Source organism: Mobula hypostoma, chromosome 18 (genome assembly GCF_963921235.1).
Source record: "Mobula hypostoma chromosome 18, sMobHyp1.1, whole genome shotgun sequence".
Lineage (NCBI taxonomy): Eukaryota > Metazoa > Chordata > Chondrichthyes > Myliobatiformes > Myliobatidae > Mobula > Mobula hypostoma.
This window is the reverse complement of record NC_086114.1, coordinates 12,527,102-12,544,867: the sequence shown is the minus strand read 5'-3', so window position 1 is coordinate 12,544,867 and position 17,766 is coordinate 12,527,102. Positions and strand designations below refer to the sequence as shown.

At 44.8% G+C, this 17,766-nt stretch overlaps 1 protein-coding gene across 1 annotated transcript in view; it reads right to left on the bottom strand.

Annotated features, from left to right (window-relative positions):
* The window catches only part of etfa (electron transfer flavoprotein subunit alpha), a 74,599-nt gene extending 57,148 nt beyond the window's left edge, over window positions 1-17,451 (bottom strand). The window contains exons 1-5 of the mRNA XM_063070456.1: window positions 17,316-17,451; window positions 10,532-10,681; window positions 10,090-10,171; window positions 7,383-7,465; window positions 2,110-2,209 (exon numbers count right to left, since the gene is read on the bottom strand). Coding sequence (XP_062926526.1) covers window positions 2,110-2,209; window positions 7,383-7,465; window positions 10,090-10,171; window positions 10,532-10,681; window positions 17,316-17,360 — 460 coding nt within the window. The 5' untranslated portion in view covers window positions 17,361-17,451. The remainder of the gene's footprint in view (window positions 1-2,109; window positions 2,210-7,382; window positions 7,466-10,089; window positions 10,172-10,531; window positions 10,682-17,315) is intronic.
* Between the last annotated feature and the right edge of the window lie 315 nt (window positions 17,452-17,766).

Genomic DNA, 17,766 nt, shown 5'->3' with positions numbered 1-17,766 from the left:
AAACTACTGGTATCTTGATCACTAGGTGCATAGTGTTCCCCTACACAAGCTTCTGTCACCTGCCTTGCCTCATTCTCCAATAAGAAACTTAGCATCACACTCTCTCTAGTTGGGACTTCTATGTACTGATTAAGGAAACTTTCCTGATCACATTTGACAAACTCTTTCCCATCCAGCCCTTGTACAGTACGAGAGTCCCATTCAACATGTGGAAAGTTAAAATCACCTACTATCACAACCGTATATTTCTTGCAAAAGTCTGCGAACTCTCTACAAATTTGTCCTCTAAACCCCCCGGACTGCTGGGTGGTCTATAATGCCATTAACGTGGTCATACCTTTCTTATTCCTCAGTTCTACCCATGAAGCCTCACTGGACAAGCTCTCCAGTCTGTCCTGTCTAAATTCTGCCATGACATTTTCCCTGACTAATTCCACCCTTCCCCCTTTAATCCCTCCTGCTCTTATCACATCTGAATCTGTGGAATTCTCTGCCACAGGAAACTGTTGAGGCCAGTTCATTGGCTATACTTAAGAGGGAGTTAGATATGGACCTTGTGGCTACGGGGGTCAGGGGGTATGGAGGGAAGGCTGGGGCGGGGTTCTGAGTTGGATGATCAGCCATGATCATAATAAATGGCGGTGCAGGCTCGAAGGGCCGAATGGCCTACTCCTGCACCTATTTTCTATGTTTCTATGTTTCTAAAAAAACATAACCCCAGAACATTGAGCTGCCAGTCCTGCCCCTCCTACAACCAAGTCTTATTAATGGCCACAATGTCATAATTCCACACGCTATCGATAACCTAAGTTCATCTACCTTTCCTACAACACTTCTTGCATTGAAATACATGCAGCTCAGAACATCAGTCCCATCATGTTCAACTTTTCAGTTCCTGACCTTGTATGTACAATACGCTTAACGATAACTTTCTCCACAACCATTCCACTACCTGTTCTGGTACTCCCCCTGCAACTCTATTTTAACCCCCCCCCCCGCCTCCGTGCAACACTAGCAAACCTTTTTGCTAGGATATTAGTCCCCCTAGGCCCCTCCAGTTTGGGTACAAAGCATCACTTCTGTACAGGTCCTACCTTCCCTGGAAAAGAAACCATGATCCAAAAATCTGAAGCCCTCCCTCCTACACCATCTCCTTAGCCACATGTTAAACTGTATGACCTTCCTATTTCTGGCCTCACTAGCACGTGGCATGGGTGGCAATCCTAAGATCACAACCCTGGAGGACTTGTTCTTTAAATTAACACCTAACTCCATAAACTCACTTTACAAGGCTTCATCACCCTTCTACCGACGTCAGTAGTACCAATGTGGACCACAATCTCTGACTGCTCACCCTCCCACTTAATAATGCTGTGGACTCAATCCATGATGTCCCTGGCCCTGGCACCCAGAAAGTAACATATCATCTGGGAATCTCATTCTCATCAATGAATCCCCTATCCCAATAGCTCATCTCTTCTTCGCCTCCCCCCCCTTTCCCTTCTGAGCCACAGAGCCAGACCCAGTGCCAGAGACCCGAGCACGGCGGATTCCCTCTACTAGGTCATTTCATCGCCAGAGCCCTCCTCAAGGTTTGCAGCCACACATCCTGAATCTGCCCTTAATTTATCCCTCCTCGTGCTCAAGTGTCTCCTCAAAAAACCACCCCTTCAACCTTGCCTTCAGTTCCATCTTCTAAAATTCTATTTCCTAATCTGGTGGTCAAATGCCTCCAACACTTCAGTGTCTTGACTGTGCCAGTGAATACTGCCGGGACAGGTTGTTGCAGCAAATGAGATTTCTAACACATCTGCCTGCTTTTTAACAATGCAAGAAACTACTGATAACAGCCCGTATGTTCCATAAAATGGATTGCTTCAATCAATAAAAGATTTAGTGTAGCAGATGGAAGAAATGTAACAATAAAATCTTAAGTGAATCCTTCTTTGATTCCAAGCCAGATTCTAGTGAATTATAGAAAAGAATATAAATGGCTCTAGGAGTACTTCAAGAAACAATGTTGTACCTTCAGTGAAAAGGCAAATTAACTCTTAGGTCAATAATTTTCTTATACCATCAAGCTACTGCCTGGTTCCTTCTTATTCTTACCTGCATAGATGGTTCTGACAAATGTGTCGGAAGATTTAATTTCAATGATATCAGAGATGGCAGCAACATCAAGCTTAGCAGCTATTCTAGGTACAAGATTCTGCAAACAAATGGAAAGCCATAAATAAATCCTTCTGTACAAACATTGTATACTTTAATATGTCAAACCAATTCTTATTTTTACGTTGTTTTTTTTTTAATTTTTTAAATTAGATTCATTCACATCAAAATTTCCCAGGAAACTGGATGATAAACAGCCTGAAATGTCAATTGTTTATCCCCCTTCGTAGCTGCTGCCTGACTTGCCGAGTTCCTCCAGCATTTCCTGTGTTGAGCCAGATATTAATACAAGTTTCAAATAGACAGAGAATTGCAAGCCATCATCAGCTTCAGTTTTACATTCTGTAACTACTCCGTCACAGGGAGACCATTAATGATTGTTGTATTAAATTAGCTGGGGATTCACTGTACGTAATAATGGGATCCTGCTGCACACAGACATGGCACACAATTAGCTCAAATTACAGAACTTTTTTCTCTCTTCTCTCTACTTAAACTGCTTTGTTGCTTCTTGATGCTCAGTAGACACCTGGCAAGATTCCCAAGATCCACTCTCCTTTCCTATCAGATTCCTTCTTCCCCAGCCCTTTGCCTTTTCTACCTCCCAGCTTCTCACTTCATATCCCCTCTCCCACCCACCTGGCTTCACCTATCACCTTTTAGCTTGTCCTCCTTCCCAATCCCCACCTTATTCAAGCATCTTCAACTTCATTTTCAAATGTGATGAAGGATCTTGGCAAAAAATATTGACCGTTTATTCATTTCCATAGATACCGCCTGACCTACTGAGTTCCTCCAGCATTCCGTGTGTGTTGCTCTGGATTTCCAACATCTCCGGGATCGCTTCTGTTTATATTAAATGATTCCTTCCACAGCTGTCTTAGATATTCTGAAAGCCCACAGATAAATTCAGTAGACACTTTATTAGGTACCTCTTGTACCTAATAAAATGGCCACTGAGTGTATGTTTGTGATCTTCTGCTGCTGTAGCCCGTGCACTTCAAGGTTCAACATGCTGCACATTAAGAGATGCTCTTCCACACACCATTGTTGTAACACGTGGTTAATTCAGTTACTGTCTCCTTGTTGTCAGTCTGGCCATTCATCTCTATCCTCTCTCATTAGCAAGGTGTTTTCACCCACAGAACTGCTGCTCACAATGTTTTTTTTTTGGTTTCTGCACCATTCTCTGTAATAGAGACTGTTGTGCATGAAAATCCCAAGGGTTCTGAGATACTCAAGTCACCCCCTCTGGCACCAACAATCACCTCACAGTCAAAATCACTTAGATTACATTTCTTCCCCACTCTGATGTTTGGTTTGAGTGTACATGATATCGTTATTTATAGCTACTATATTCACCAAAATGGCACTTTGCTGTTTTTTTTCCTGTCTTTGTATATTCTTAAAGGAAAACATTCTGATCCCCACTACCTACCATGTGTTATACTAGAGATGTTATAATCACAAAGCAACAATTAGTAGAAAAAGTCAGATAATTGCAATCTTGCTGGGAAACACAGAAATAAAGTAGAATGTAGCCCAGCAAAAAGAGCAGAACTAATTAAATAAAACAGAACTTATGACATATAATGCACTGTGTAATGCACCGTAATTCAATTGAGATGCCATTAAGCCATTGACCTGACAGCTCCAAAACAATATGAAGGATTGCAAGGGAAGCTGCAGGAAGTGTTATAGCAATTTGAGTCTCTGTTAAAGGACTAGAGAGCATTATCAACCACTTACAACATTAAACTTCTCGTCAAAGAGCAAGTGGACACTTCCCTGCAGATTATAATTTCCAAATATTTTCAGAATTACAGTGATACACCCTGGATCACTGTTCTTTGAACAATTATCCCCGTGCTAGCTGTTCAATAGAAATCCAAAGTTAATTGCATTCCTCGGCTCCTTTCCCTTTGACCTATCTTTTCCATCCAGGCATTAGATCAAAATCTCTTGCAGAAGTCACTGCTGAATCAGCATCTGTCACTCCATGCCCATATAAATCGGATTAACTGAATTCAAACCTGGTGTCCAATTTAAATCCACAAAAGATACATAACACAGGGCATCCAAAGTTATTTGAACATAACCAAGCTTTAATTAGACTACACAGAAAATATTTTCAGGGAGTAAATCAACATATTACTTGCATTAATAGTTCCTAATCAAAGGAAGCACTTAAATCAAAATATATTATAGAATGTGTTCATAGAATGCTATCAATTGCATTCTCCACATCTTCATTTTCATTGTAATATTCAAGATGATTGTCGACATCTTCAAATTCTTCGTAGTTCCTAACTTGTTGAAATAGTGAAATTGTTTCATTTTCACTCCCAGCCATTTCTGGCATCTCTAAGCCTGAATAATTGAAATCACATATAGGAAATAGTTCTGAATTGTCTCACTGCTTATTTCTTGCCAACTGCAACTGACAAAAATCACTGCTTTAGATTGAACAGAAGCACACACAATGGACACTATTTAAAAACTGCTCACTCTAAGCACTTTGTAATGTCTAGCAGCCAAACGTCCATGCATCTGACACTAATTAAAAACTGTTCGACAACAATCTCCTGCCCCAATTAACTGATGGCTCAATTAACCAAAATCCAATGTGTTAACCAAAGCACTATGGATCAAATTAATTCAACACCCTTACTGGGGAGAGTAATGTTGGAAATCTAAAGTAAAAACTGAAAATGATCAAGGCACTCAGAAGGTCAAGCAGTATTTGTGGAGAAAGAGACAGGGCTAACATTCAAGTTGATGCCTACCTGGAAGAATTAAACTGCAATCAAATTAAAAATTGCTGGATATCTGTCGGAAAGACAAGTGACCGTTAATTCAGTTGCAATCTCCACAAATGCTTCCTTCCCTTCTGAATATCACCAGCTTTTTATTTTTATTTACCAATAATGGGGAAACTGCTCAAGAGCCATTAAATGACACATTATATAAGTAAGGATTACTTAATGCACATAAAGTGCTGGAGGAACTCAGCAAATCAGGCAGCATCTATGTGTGCACTGCTTCCGATTTCCAGCATCTGCAGTTTCCCTGTGTCTCTAAGGATTAGTTAAATTGGTTTTAGAAGCAAGTGGACAAATGAGTGGGATCTTGAGACAAGCTAAACCAGCATCAACTGATGTATGTTGAATTCATACAATGAATTTGTAACAGTAGACTTTTTTTGAAAGGTTTTTTTTTACTACAAACATCCTGGGCACAATTAAAATTAAGTTCTTATGCAAAACACTATATAAAAATAAAACCTTGCATGCTATTGTGCTTCACTAACAAGCCGATATGACCTAAATTTCAGAATAAAAGATTTTAAAAAGTACCAATAACATTGCATCCAGAGAATAATTAGAATTTGAAACTTATTGTATGTAAACTGAGGCAAACAGTATTAATGAGTTTTTAGCTTAATCCAGATAGACAAGACAGGAAGGATGAAGAATGCAAATTCAGTTAGAAGATGATAACACTCAGTGGCCACTTTATCAGATACCTCCTGTATCTTATGTGAGAATGCTATCCTTGGACTACAATGCAGCATTCAATATCATAATTCCATCCAAGCTCAACAGGAAGCTCAGAGACCTCGGCTTTGACCCTGCCTTGTGCAGCTGGATCCTCGACTTCCTATCAGATCGCCGGCAGGTGGTAAGGGTGGACTCCTTCGCCTCCACCCCTCTGACTGTCAACACAAGAGCCCTTCAGGTACCAAGTCCCCTCCTTTACTCCCTGTACACCCATGACTCTATCGCCACCCACAGCTCTAATCTGCTAATTAAATTTGCCGACACTACATTGATTAGCCTAATCTCAAACAATAACGAGGTGGCCTACAGGGAAGAATTCATCTCTCTGACACAGTGGTGTCAAGAAAACAACCTCTCCCTCAATGTCGCAGAAACAAAGGAGCTGGTTGTGGATTACAGGAGGAATGGAAACAGGCTAACCCCTATTGATATCAATGGATCTGGGGTTGACAGGGTAAACAGCTTTAAGTTCCTCAGCATCCATATCACCGAGGACCTCACGTGGTCTGTACACACCAGCTGTGTGGTGCAAAAGGCACAACAGTGCCTCTTTCACCTCAGACGGTTGAGAAAGTTTGGTATGGGCCCCCAAATCCTAAGAACTTTCCACAGGGGCTCAATTGAGATCATCCTGACCGGGTGCATCACTGCCTGGTTTGGGAACTGTACCTCCCTTAATCGCAGAATTCTGCAGAGAGTGGTGTGGACAGCCCAGCGCATCTGTAGTTGTGAACTTCCCATGATTCAGGACATTTACAAAGATAGGTGTGAGAAAAGGGCCCGAAGGATCATTGGGGACCCGAGTCACCCCAAACACAAACTATTCCAGCTCCTACATCCGGGAAACGGTACCACAGCATAAAAGCCAGGATCAACAGGCTCCAGGACTGCTTCTTCCACCAGGCCATCAGACTGATGAACTCACGCTGATCTGAGCGTATTTCTATGTTACAATGTCTATTGTGTTTATTATAAACTGTTATAAATTACTATGATTGCACATTTAGACGGAGACGTAACGTAAAGATTTTACTCCTCGTATGAGAAGGGTGTAAGAAATAAAGTCAATTCAATTCAAGTGGACACTGACTGTATGTTTGTGTCTTCTACTGCTGTAGCCCATCCACTTCAAGATTCAACATGCTGAGGATTCAGAAATGCTCCCCTGCAAATCATGGTTGTAACACATGATTATTTAGTTACTGTCGCCTTCCTGTCAGCTTAAACCAGTCTGGCCATTCTCCTCTGCCCTCTCTCATTAACAAGACATTTTCACCCACAGAACTGCCACTCACTGGATTTTTTTTGTTTTTTGTGCCATTCTCTGTAAACTCTAGAGACTCTTTGTGTGTGAAAATCCTAGTAGATCAGCAGTTTCTGAGATACTCAAACCACCCTGTCACCAACAATTATTCCACAGTCAGCCACTTAGATCACATTTTTGATCTGAACAACCTTTTGACCATGTCTGCATGCTTTTATGCATTGACCTACTGCCACATAATTGGCTGATTTATGATTTGCATTAATGAGCTGACGTGCAGGTGTACCTAATAAAGTGGCCACTGAGTATAGCTTGGTTCACTTGAAGTCACCCACTTCTGTGCTGTGTGTGTTCCATGTAACATTTTAGTGCTGGTGTTTTAAACTCACCTTTCCAAAGGCAGAGGCCCCTGCACATATGTGTGTGAATTTAAATTGTTTTTGTGTAGCCAGAACCAGGGGTGTCAGTTCCTCTGTGAATGATACAGAAAGCAGAACATTAAAGATACACTTAAACAGATTGAAAAAAAAATCTACATTCGTAAAAATAACAATGAACCCCAATTGACATAAATTGCCCAAGCGAAGCGTGAAATGTTCACAAAGAATTAGATGCTTGCATATCTGAAGTGTCCTTGTCTTATTTGGTTCCTTTCCCATACACCTTCTAGTGACACAGTGGAGAGATTTATCATTCAAATGTAGAGCATGTGTTATCACTAGTTTGTTTTTAATTATGTCACTTAACATCCAATAATAAATTTTTAAAGCAGTGTTTGAAGCTACAAAAACCACATGTTAGTGATACAGAGTACAAATAGTCAACATCATAAGAAACTAGAAGCATGACAAGTGTCCTCACAGCAACAGTATCTAAAGGCCATTTATAAAGGAGTTCAAGAGTGAAATTCTGCCTCAAAATCATCATGAACAACTCGACTGAAATCTACAAGCCGCATGTTAGTACTTAAGCACTAAAATACAATCAATTTTTCACAGGCACCACTGAGATGAAGTCTGCCTTCTGCAGAAGACACCATTCTAATTCCAGCAATTAGTATATCACACGTCATTCTAGTTGTTCTGGTTGCGGACTTCAGGAAGGGGCAGTTGGGAGACCACACACCTGTCCTCACTAAGGGGTCAGCAATGGAAAGGGGAGGCAGCTTCAAGTTCCCAAGCATCAACATCCAGAGGATCCATCCCAGCCCAACACACTGATCCAATCGTGAAGGAACAGCTCCACTTCATTAAGGGTTTGAGGAGATTTGGTATATCACCAAAGACACTTACAATTTTTATAGATGTCCAGTGGAGAGTATCCTAACCAGTTTCATCACAGACTAGTATGGAACTTCCAATGTTCAGGAAAGCAAGAGGGTTGTAAACAAAGCCAGCTGTATCACAGTCACAACCCTTCCCACCATCAAGGGCATCTTCAAGAGGCGATGCTTCAAGAAGGAGAGATAATCTTCACCATCTGGACCTGCCTTCTTCTTGTTACTACATTAGAAAGGATGTGCAAGAGCATGAAGACCCGCACTTCATGATTCAAAAACGGCTTCTTCCCTATGAATTGTCCATAAGTATTAACTCGTATTTTCTCTTTTTTTGGGACAATTTATTTATTTTTGTCCTTGCACTGTACTGTTGACACTAAACAATTTCACATCACTGTAATAACCCCATTAATTGAAGGTCCATGTCCTCCAATGATCCAAATATGTACCAGTGGGTTAATTGGCTACTGTAGTATCATACAGTAATACAGCACAGAAACAGGAACTTGAGAATGAGTTCATACCAGCTATCAAATACCCATCTCCATTCATTCCATTTTATAGTACTTGACCACTAGCCTTTGTGTTCACACAAATAGTTCTTAAACATAAATTACCTCTACAGTAAGTGGCAAAAGAACCATTTACTCTCCGCAGCAATGCCTCTACTTTCTTAGACATTTATGCAGATTCGGCATTTTATCTAAAACTGACAAACTTCTATAAACGCACAGTGGAGAGTATCCCGACTAGTTACAACACGGCCTGGTATGGAAAGGCCTATGCCCAAGAACAGAAATGCCTACAAAATGTGGTGAACACAGCTCAGTCCACCACAGCGAAAGCTCTCTCCACCACTCAGCACATTTACAAGGAGCGCTCCCACAGCAGCATCCATCATCAAGGACAGCCACTATCCAGGCAATGCTCTCTTTCCGCTGCTGCCAACAGGAAGGAGGTACAGGAACCTTAGATCCCACAGCACCAGGTTTAGGAACAGTTATTAACTTTCAACCATCTGGCTCCTGAACCAGTGTGGATAATGTAATTCACCTCAACACTGAACAAATCCCACAACCTGTGGACTCACTTTCCAAGACTCTGCAGCTCATGTTCTCAGTATTTACTTACTTATTATACTTTTTTTCCTGTATTTACAGTTTGTCTTCTTTTGCACATTGATTGTTTGTTCATCTTCAAAAAGAAATCTAGGGTGAAAATTCTGTTACAAAACTGGAAATATCGCACTGTCGAAGCTGCAGGTCTTCAGAGAAGCTTTACTCTGAGATCACTTTTGTTGCAGGGTGAATGCAAAAGATGATGGAACTAGCTCGGAGAGTAATTCTGATGCCCTTTAAATACTAACACAACATTCACACAGTATCACTAAGTAAGCTTGTGCAAATATACTGATATAGTTCCTACATTCTTTACACTTCCAATGATTCTACATCTCATGTTCTCAGTATTATTTATTTACTTTTTCTTTGCATCTAAACAGTTTGCCTTCTTTTGTACATTGGTTGTTTGTCATTCTTTGAGTGCAATTTTTCATTGATCCTATTGTATTTCTTTTTTCTATTGTGAACTGCAAGAAAATGAATTACAGGGTAGTAATGGTGACATATATATCGATATTAAATCTACTTTGAACAGGGATATGATTGGCACTTGAAGGAGAGTATGTTGCCTGGTTACAGGGAAATCCACAAGAAGGGGAATGAAATTATAAAATTGCTTTGCCAAGAGGTAGCATGGACCTGATGCACCAAATGCTTTCCGCCTGTGACACAGTTAAGTATTTCGAACTTCCCCACCTGGTAGCAAACCTTTGAATACATCATTCTGTGCCACTAAAATCTTCTTTACCCCCTGCACTTTGCTGACCTCTTGAACCACCTGTAAGAGTTAAACAAATATTAGCTTTGAACACAATCTCAGAGAAATAATGCAGGAAAGGCAAGCGAAACACACAAAGAAACCTCTGGATTATATCAACAGCAGCACTGAAGTGACAAAATTCGCTCAATTTTTTCAAATGACCTTTTTACAACCATGCCTTTCAACATGCACTTTTCCCTGAGACATTTGATTCAGCACCAATTTTCATTCTGGTACCAAATGTTTTATTATCTGTGTAACACAAGTCCTATTTGTGTAGAAGTCAATAAAGCACTACAGACATGAATGTACAACATCACAATGGTTTTGAACCAGAAATATCTTTAGACATTATAAGCTATGGCAAACACTTCTTACCTTGCTACAGTCTGTTCCAGCAACCAAGCAGGTTACATCTCCACCCAGCTGCTTAGCAGCTGTAATGGCATTGAGGGTAATTGGGGTCAGCTTCTCATTATTGTGCTCTGCTAGTACAAGGGTGCTCTGAAATCGCTGCAGATGGCGGACCTGCAAAGAAAGAAAATAATTTATTACAACTATTGTCAGTTCTGTTTCTAGTAAATAAAAAAATTCTACAAAAAGTTAAACACGTGGCAGTGGGGAACATTTTTCTTTCTTTCATATAATGTACATGTTGCTGGCAAAGCCAACAATTATCACCCATGTAAAAGATAAGGATTAAATGTATTTGTCACATGTACACCACAATGCAGTGAAATGAATTACTTTGTGTCAACAAACTAACACAGTCCGAGATGTGCTGGGGGGCAGTCCAGTAGTGTTCCATGTTTCCTGCACTAACACAGCAAATCTTACCAACCCTAACTCGTACGTCTTTGGAATGTGGGAAGAAACCAGAGCACCCAGAGGAAACCTGCATAGTCAATAATAGACGATAGACAATAGGTGCAGGAGTAGGCCATTTGGCCCTTCGAGCCAGCACCGCCATTCACCGTGATCATGGTTGATCATCCACAATCAGTATCCAGTTCCTGCCTTATCCCCACAACCTTTGATTCTGCTATCTTTAAGAGCTCTATCCATCTCTTTCTTGAAAACATCCAGAGACTTGGCCTCCACTGCCTTCTGGGGCAGAGCATTCCACATATCCACCACTCTCTAGGTGAAAAAGTTTTTCCTCAACTCCATTCTAAATGGCCTACCCCTAATTCTTAAACTGTGGCCTCTGGTTCTCGACTCACCCATCAGCGGGAACATGCTTCCTGCCTCCAGCGTGTCCCATCCCTTAATAATCTCATATGTTTCAATCAGAACAGAGTATACAAGCCCAGTCGCTCCAATCTTTCAACATATGACAGTTCTGCCATCCCGGGAATTAACCTTGTGAACCTATGCTGCACTCCCTCAATAGCAAGAATGTCCTTCCTCAAATTTGGAGACCAAAACTGCACACAATAGTCACAGGGAGAAGGTACAGAAAGTAGCAGGAATTGAATCCCAATCTTACAGCTGGCACCGTAGTAGTGTTACACTCACCATTACAGAACCATGCTGGCCCTTTTTCATAGGTACAGTTTCCATAATCCTGCACGCATTCTATAAGATGTACGAGTTAGGGTAAGTTGTGGGCATGCTATGTTGGTGCCAGAAGCATGCTCACACTAGCGGCCTTTCCCCAGCACATCTTGGACCGTGTTGGTCATTGATGCAAAACAACACATCTCACTGACAAAGAAGCCAGAAGAATAGGGTTGAGAGAGAAAATAAATTCAAAGGTGGAAAAAAAAATCAATGGTCCAAATGGCCTAATTCTGCTCGAATATCTTATAACTCTATGGCCGTATTATCTGGGCAAGTCAGTGATGTACCAAGTAGAGGTAATATCTCACAGTTCCAGCAACCCAGACTCAATCCTGATCTCTGGTGTCTGTGTACAATTCACAAATGCTCACAGTGGCCATTGCTTTCTTTCTGGTGCTTCCCTGGATCGCAGAGATATGGGTAACTGGGCACTGTAAGTTCCTCTAGTATTTATGGAGAAGTAGAACCTGGGGAGAGCTGATGGGAGTGTGGGAAGAATAAGGAAGGGACTAACTACCATGAATGTTTGATGATGCAGGCTGAAGGACTCATTCATTTACTGTATAACTCTCTGGGAACTGCAAATGGAGTTGAACACCATACAATGAAGTTCATGGCCCAAACTGTAGTTTCACATTGATGAGGCTTTAAGATTTTAGTGCATTTTCGATACAAAAATGCAAAAACATTTATTGTAATCCAAAAATATTGTTCAGCATAGTGGGAAACCTTCTTCCGTTCATTTTAAAGTGAAGCCAGGGAATCTTTTCCCATCTATTTCAAAAGACTTCAGTGTGAAATCCCATGCAAAATACAAATATATTCAAGGCCAGTACTTGAGTAAACATTAGTTCTCATTGTCAACCTTAAGTTTCAGATGTTGTTGAGACAATATTTTATGTCATTGTCAACATCAATTCCCAGCAATGTTTATGGACAAGGACATTCAGAATAAATGATTAATAATTGCAGAATTACTACTGTAGTCATAAAGGGGCCTGCAGTTAATTACTCCAATTAGGTGGGAGAAAGTGTAACCAGAAGCAGAATTCCCTATCTGTATGAAGTAGTTTCAGCAATCAATGCATTTTTTAAATAGTTTTGCACTTGGTGATGGGGACTCAAGTCCACCCTGCAACATCACATTTGAAAACATGAGGAAGGCCGCAGATGGTGGCAATCCAAAGCAACACTCACGAAATAATGGAGGAAGTCAGCAGAGAGGCAGCATCTATGGAAATGATTAGATAGTCGACATTTCAGGCCAAAGGGCAGGAGGGAGAGAGGGAGTGGGGAGGAGGGATGGGGATGGGGAGGGGGAGGGGGAGGGGAGGGGAGGAGGGGGAGGGGGAGGGGAGGGGAGGAGGGGGAGGGGAGGAGGGGGAGGGGAGGGGGGGAGGGGAGGAGGGGGAGGGGAGGGGAGGAGGGGAGGAGGGGAGGAGGGGAGGGGGGAGGGGAGGAGGGGAGGGGGGGAGGGGAGGAGGGGGAGGGGAGGGGAGAGGGGAGGGGAGGGGGGAGGGGAGGGGAGGAGGGGAGGGGGGAGGGGAGGGGGGAGGGGGGGGGAGGGGAGGGGAGGGGGGAGGGGAGGAGGGGAGGAGGGGAGGGGAGGAGGGGAGGGGAGGAGGGGAGGGGGAGGGGAGGAGGGGAGGGGAGGGGAGGAGGGGAGGGGAGGGGGGAGGGGAGGAGGGGAGGGGAGGGGGGAGGGGAGGGGAGGAGGGGAGGGGGGAGGGGGGAGGGGAGGGGGGAGGGGAGGGGGGAGGGGGGAGGGGAGGGGGGAGGGGGAGGGGAGGGGAGGGGAGGAGGGGAGGGGGGAGGGGAGGAGGGGAGGGGAGGAGGGGAGGAGGGGAGGAGGGGAGGGGAGGAGGGGAGGGGAGGAGGGGAGGGGAGGGGAGGAGGGGAGGAGAGGAGGGGAGGAGGGGAGGGGAGGAGGGGAGGGGGAGGGGAGGGGAGGGGGAGGGGAGGGGGAGGGGAGGAGGGGGGAGGGGAGGGGGAGGGGAGGGGGGGGAGGGGGAGGGGGAGGGGAGGGGGAGGGGAGGGGGAGGGGAGGGGAGGGGGAGGGGAGGGGAGGGGGGAGGGGGAGGGGGAGGGGAGGGGGAGGGGGAGGGGGAGGGGAGGGGGAGGGGGAGGGGGAGGGGAGGGGGGAGGGGAGGGGGAGGGGGAGGGGAGGGGGAGGGGAGGAGGGGGGAGGGGAGGGGGAGGGGAGGGGGAGGGGGAGGGGGAGGGGGAGGGGGAGGGGGAGGGGGAGGGGAGGGGGAGGGGGAGGGGAGGGGGAGGGGGAGGGGGAGGGGGAGGAGGAGGGGGGAGGGGGAGGAGGATGGGAGGGGAGAAGGGGAGGGGAGAGGAGGAGGGAGGGGGGAAGGGGAGGGGAGAGGAGGAGGGGGGGGAAGGGGAGGGGAGGGGTAGAGGTGGAGGGGGAGGGGAGTGGGAGGGGGAGGGGTAGAGGGGGGAGAGGGGGGAGAGGGGGGAGAGGGGGAGGGGGAGAGGGGAGGGGGAGGAGGGGGGAGAGGGGAGGGGGAGGAGGGGGGAGGGGGAGAGGGGGAGGAGGGGAGGGGGAGGGGGAGAGGGGGAGGGGGAGGGGGGAGGAGGGGGAGGGGGGAGGGGGAGGGGGGAGGGGGAGAGGGGGAGGGGGGGAGGGGAGAGGGGGAGGGGGAGGAGGGGGAGGGGGAGGAGGGGGGAGGGGGAGGAGGGGGGAGGGGGAGAGGGGGAGGGGGAAGGGGGAGGGGGAAGGGGGAGGGGGAAGGGGGAGGGGGAAGGGGAGGGGGAGAGGAGAGGAGGAGAGGGGGAGAGGAGAGGAGGAGAGGGGGAGAGGTGGAGGGGGAGGGGGGAGGGATGAGGGTTACCTCATAGTTTCAACAATGCCCATAAAAATGAAAAAGTATAAAAGTGGAAAATTTTCTTACATGCCACTAATTTTATTCAGTTCAACTGGTTTACAATTGCACAGCACACAAAATGCTGAAGAAATTCAGCCCAAAACATCTACTCTTTACTCCTCTCCATAGATGCCCCCAGCATTTTGTGTTACACTGGATTTCCAGCATCTGCCAAATCTCATGTGTTTACAATGGCACCATTTGTTTCTCTTCTACATAAGAACATTAAAAATAGGAGCAGGAGTCGGCCATCCGGCCCATCGAGCCTGCTCCACCATTCAATAAGATCATGGCTGATCTGGCCATGGACTCATCTCCACCTACCTGCCTTTTCCCCATAACCCTTAATTCCCCAACTATGCAAAAATCTATCCAACCTTGTCTTAAACCTTGGTTTTTTCAGTCCTTTTGACCTTGACAATATGGCAACTTTTCCATTTTGATTTGATCTTAATTTAGAATGAGCAGAATAGCCAGGAAAGAGTAAAATTACTTTTTAAAAAATGGGATCATTATCTTAATACAAATTCCATGCAGTATGTACATCAGAATTTCAGTGTTTACCACTTTTGAGTAACATCCAAAGATCCAGGCAAATTTGGTTTGGTATCAATATCATGATGTATATCATGCAGTCATGAAAGGCTCTGATATAGTGGACGTGGAGAGGATGCTTCCTATGGTGGGGAAGCCTAAGACCAGAGGACACAGTTTCATAAGGACTCACTTTAGAGATGAGGAGGAATTTCTTCAGCCAGAGAGTGGTGAACCTGTGGAATTCACTGCCACAGTGGGCTGTGGATGCCAAGTCATTGGGTATATTTTAAGTGAAGGTTGATAGGTTTTTGATTCGTTAGGGTGTCACAGGTTACGGTGAGAAGGCAGGAGAATGGAGTCGAGGGGAATAATAAATCAGCCACGATGGAATGACAGAGGAGACTCAATGGCCAAACGGCCAAATTCAGCTCGTGTCTTATGTTCTTAATATCTACCTCCACTGTGCCGCAGAGAACAAGTGGCAGCTGTGAAAGGAAAGACTGAACAACCAAAAGACCCAACCACTAACTACAGCCACCACCTACTCTCGCCCACACCAGAACATATGGATCTTGGATCAGCCTCTGCAGCCACTTGAGGACACATCTACAGACAACATCATAGAGAAATTCATACTCAACTCGAGTGATCGCACTACTTTTTAATGTCTAACACTTAACGAAATCATGGCACTGCAGCATCCTTTCCCCATCCCTTAATTCCCACAACCTATTTGTCCAAATGTTTGGAGGGATATGTCCAACAATTCAGCTGTCAATAGCTTGGGTTAGGTATACCAGCTCTAACTCCATGACTTTTAAACAGAGAAATTAAAATGCAAGATTATCTGTCAAATAGGGTGCCAAAATTCAGCATGGAACCTTACGCCCAAACAACTTGCACCGAACAAAGGATAAAAGCATTCCTAATATAATGGTCTAGTTCACCAGCAAAACAAAAAATGTTAGCCATCTCCAGTATAATTCAATCTCTCCAACCCAACTGGGAAGAGAAGTACCTGCAATGTGGTCGTATAAGAAATTCACACACCTTTTACTAACTCTGAGCATTTTGGTGCAAAGCAAATTTGGGATATTTTTTTCAAATACTAAATCACTAGAACAAAATTGTTTTCTTAATATCTTGCTGTGTGAAAATTACCCTTTGCACTTCCTGCCTCCACTAGTGTTCTAAGAAAGCAAATGGCTGGATGATTATCAGTCAAAAATATCCTGTTCCTCACACTATTGCTACATGACCAGCTGATGATTTCCTGAAATGTCATGAGAAACAGAAGCCCCGCCCAACTCACAGCCTGTGCTAGTTGCTTTTCAGTTTTTATTGCTGCTGTTTTACATATTTATACAACTGTTTGTTTTAACAGTGTCAGGAACATTATACAGTCTTAGACAAGCATGCACCTTGCACTTTATGTCAGCCTGTCAATCTTCAGGCCATGCCATCCAAGCACTTGTGCCAATATTACTTTCTGACTGTATGTGCTGGATCATGTAATCATATGTTTTGTGCTTAGGAACAGCTTCTTCCCTCTGTCATCAGACTTCTGAATGGTCCAGGAACACTACTTCACTATGCCATTCCTGCACTATTTATATTTTAATGTAAACCTATAGTAATTATGTCTTGCACTGTACTGCTGCCAAAATACAAATTTCACATGTCAGTGATAATAAGCCTAATTCTCTCTCACCTCTGCACCCTTACACCTCCCCCTCCCTCCATTTTCAGCACTTGATGCTGCTTTGTCTCAACAGAAATTCAAGTTTTGCCATGTATTTCAGTGCAGACTCCAGCAGGAGTAGTTAGAACTGACCTCTGCAAGAGTTCTGCAGCTGTCAGGTGATTATATTTCCTTCTACTAGATTCTGAAATATTTAATTAGCTGCAGAGGTCTGTGGGGTGTCTAAAAAGCCCTATATCAATGCAGGTCTCATTTTGCTGCTGCAACCACGGCGGGCCCTAGGGGTGAAATCCAGCTGCCAGCCTCCCAGAATCGAGGGTTACCCCATCGTTAACACCATGACCTCCAGCCCAGCCAGAGAGTTTACAGCGCTTGGATTCGCATTAAACGGAGCCCGACGGCGCACCGGAACCTCGGTGTTCTACACTGCAGCGGACCCCGGGAGGCAGGGCCCGCGGTGACCAGCCGACCCCGGAGCCGCACTCACCCCCGCCCACGCTAGGCCTCGACGCGGCGCAAATACTCGGAGCATCTTCCCTCGCGGCGGCAGCGGCCCTGACCCAGATCACGCGAGACCTTGCCCGGCTAGGCGAGACCGCTCCGATTGGCGCAACCGAGTCCCGCCCTCTCCTCCTTCCGGGTTCCGAGTCAGCAACAGCTGTAATCCTGGCCGTTTGGCCCGTCGAGTCCGTGCTGACCATCGACACCCATTGGAACTAGTTTTTTTTAAATCACCTCCTACACACATTTCCACCAACTCCTCCAGATTCTGTCACTGTCAACTTACAATGACCAACTGACCTTGCAGCACCCTATGAAAAAAGACTCCTACGCTCCCTGGTATATACATTTCACTTGGTCTCCATTGCAGACAGGCCTCTCTTGTAAAGCATTACATGCACACCTCTCTTGCTCTCTCTTACCTGCAGAATATCCTA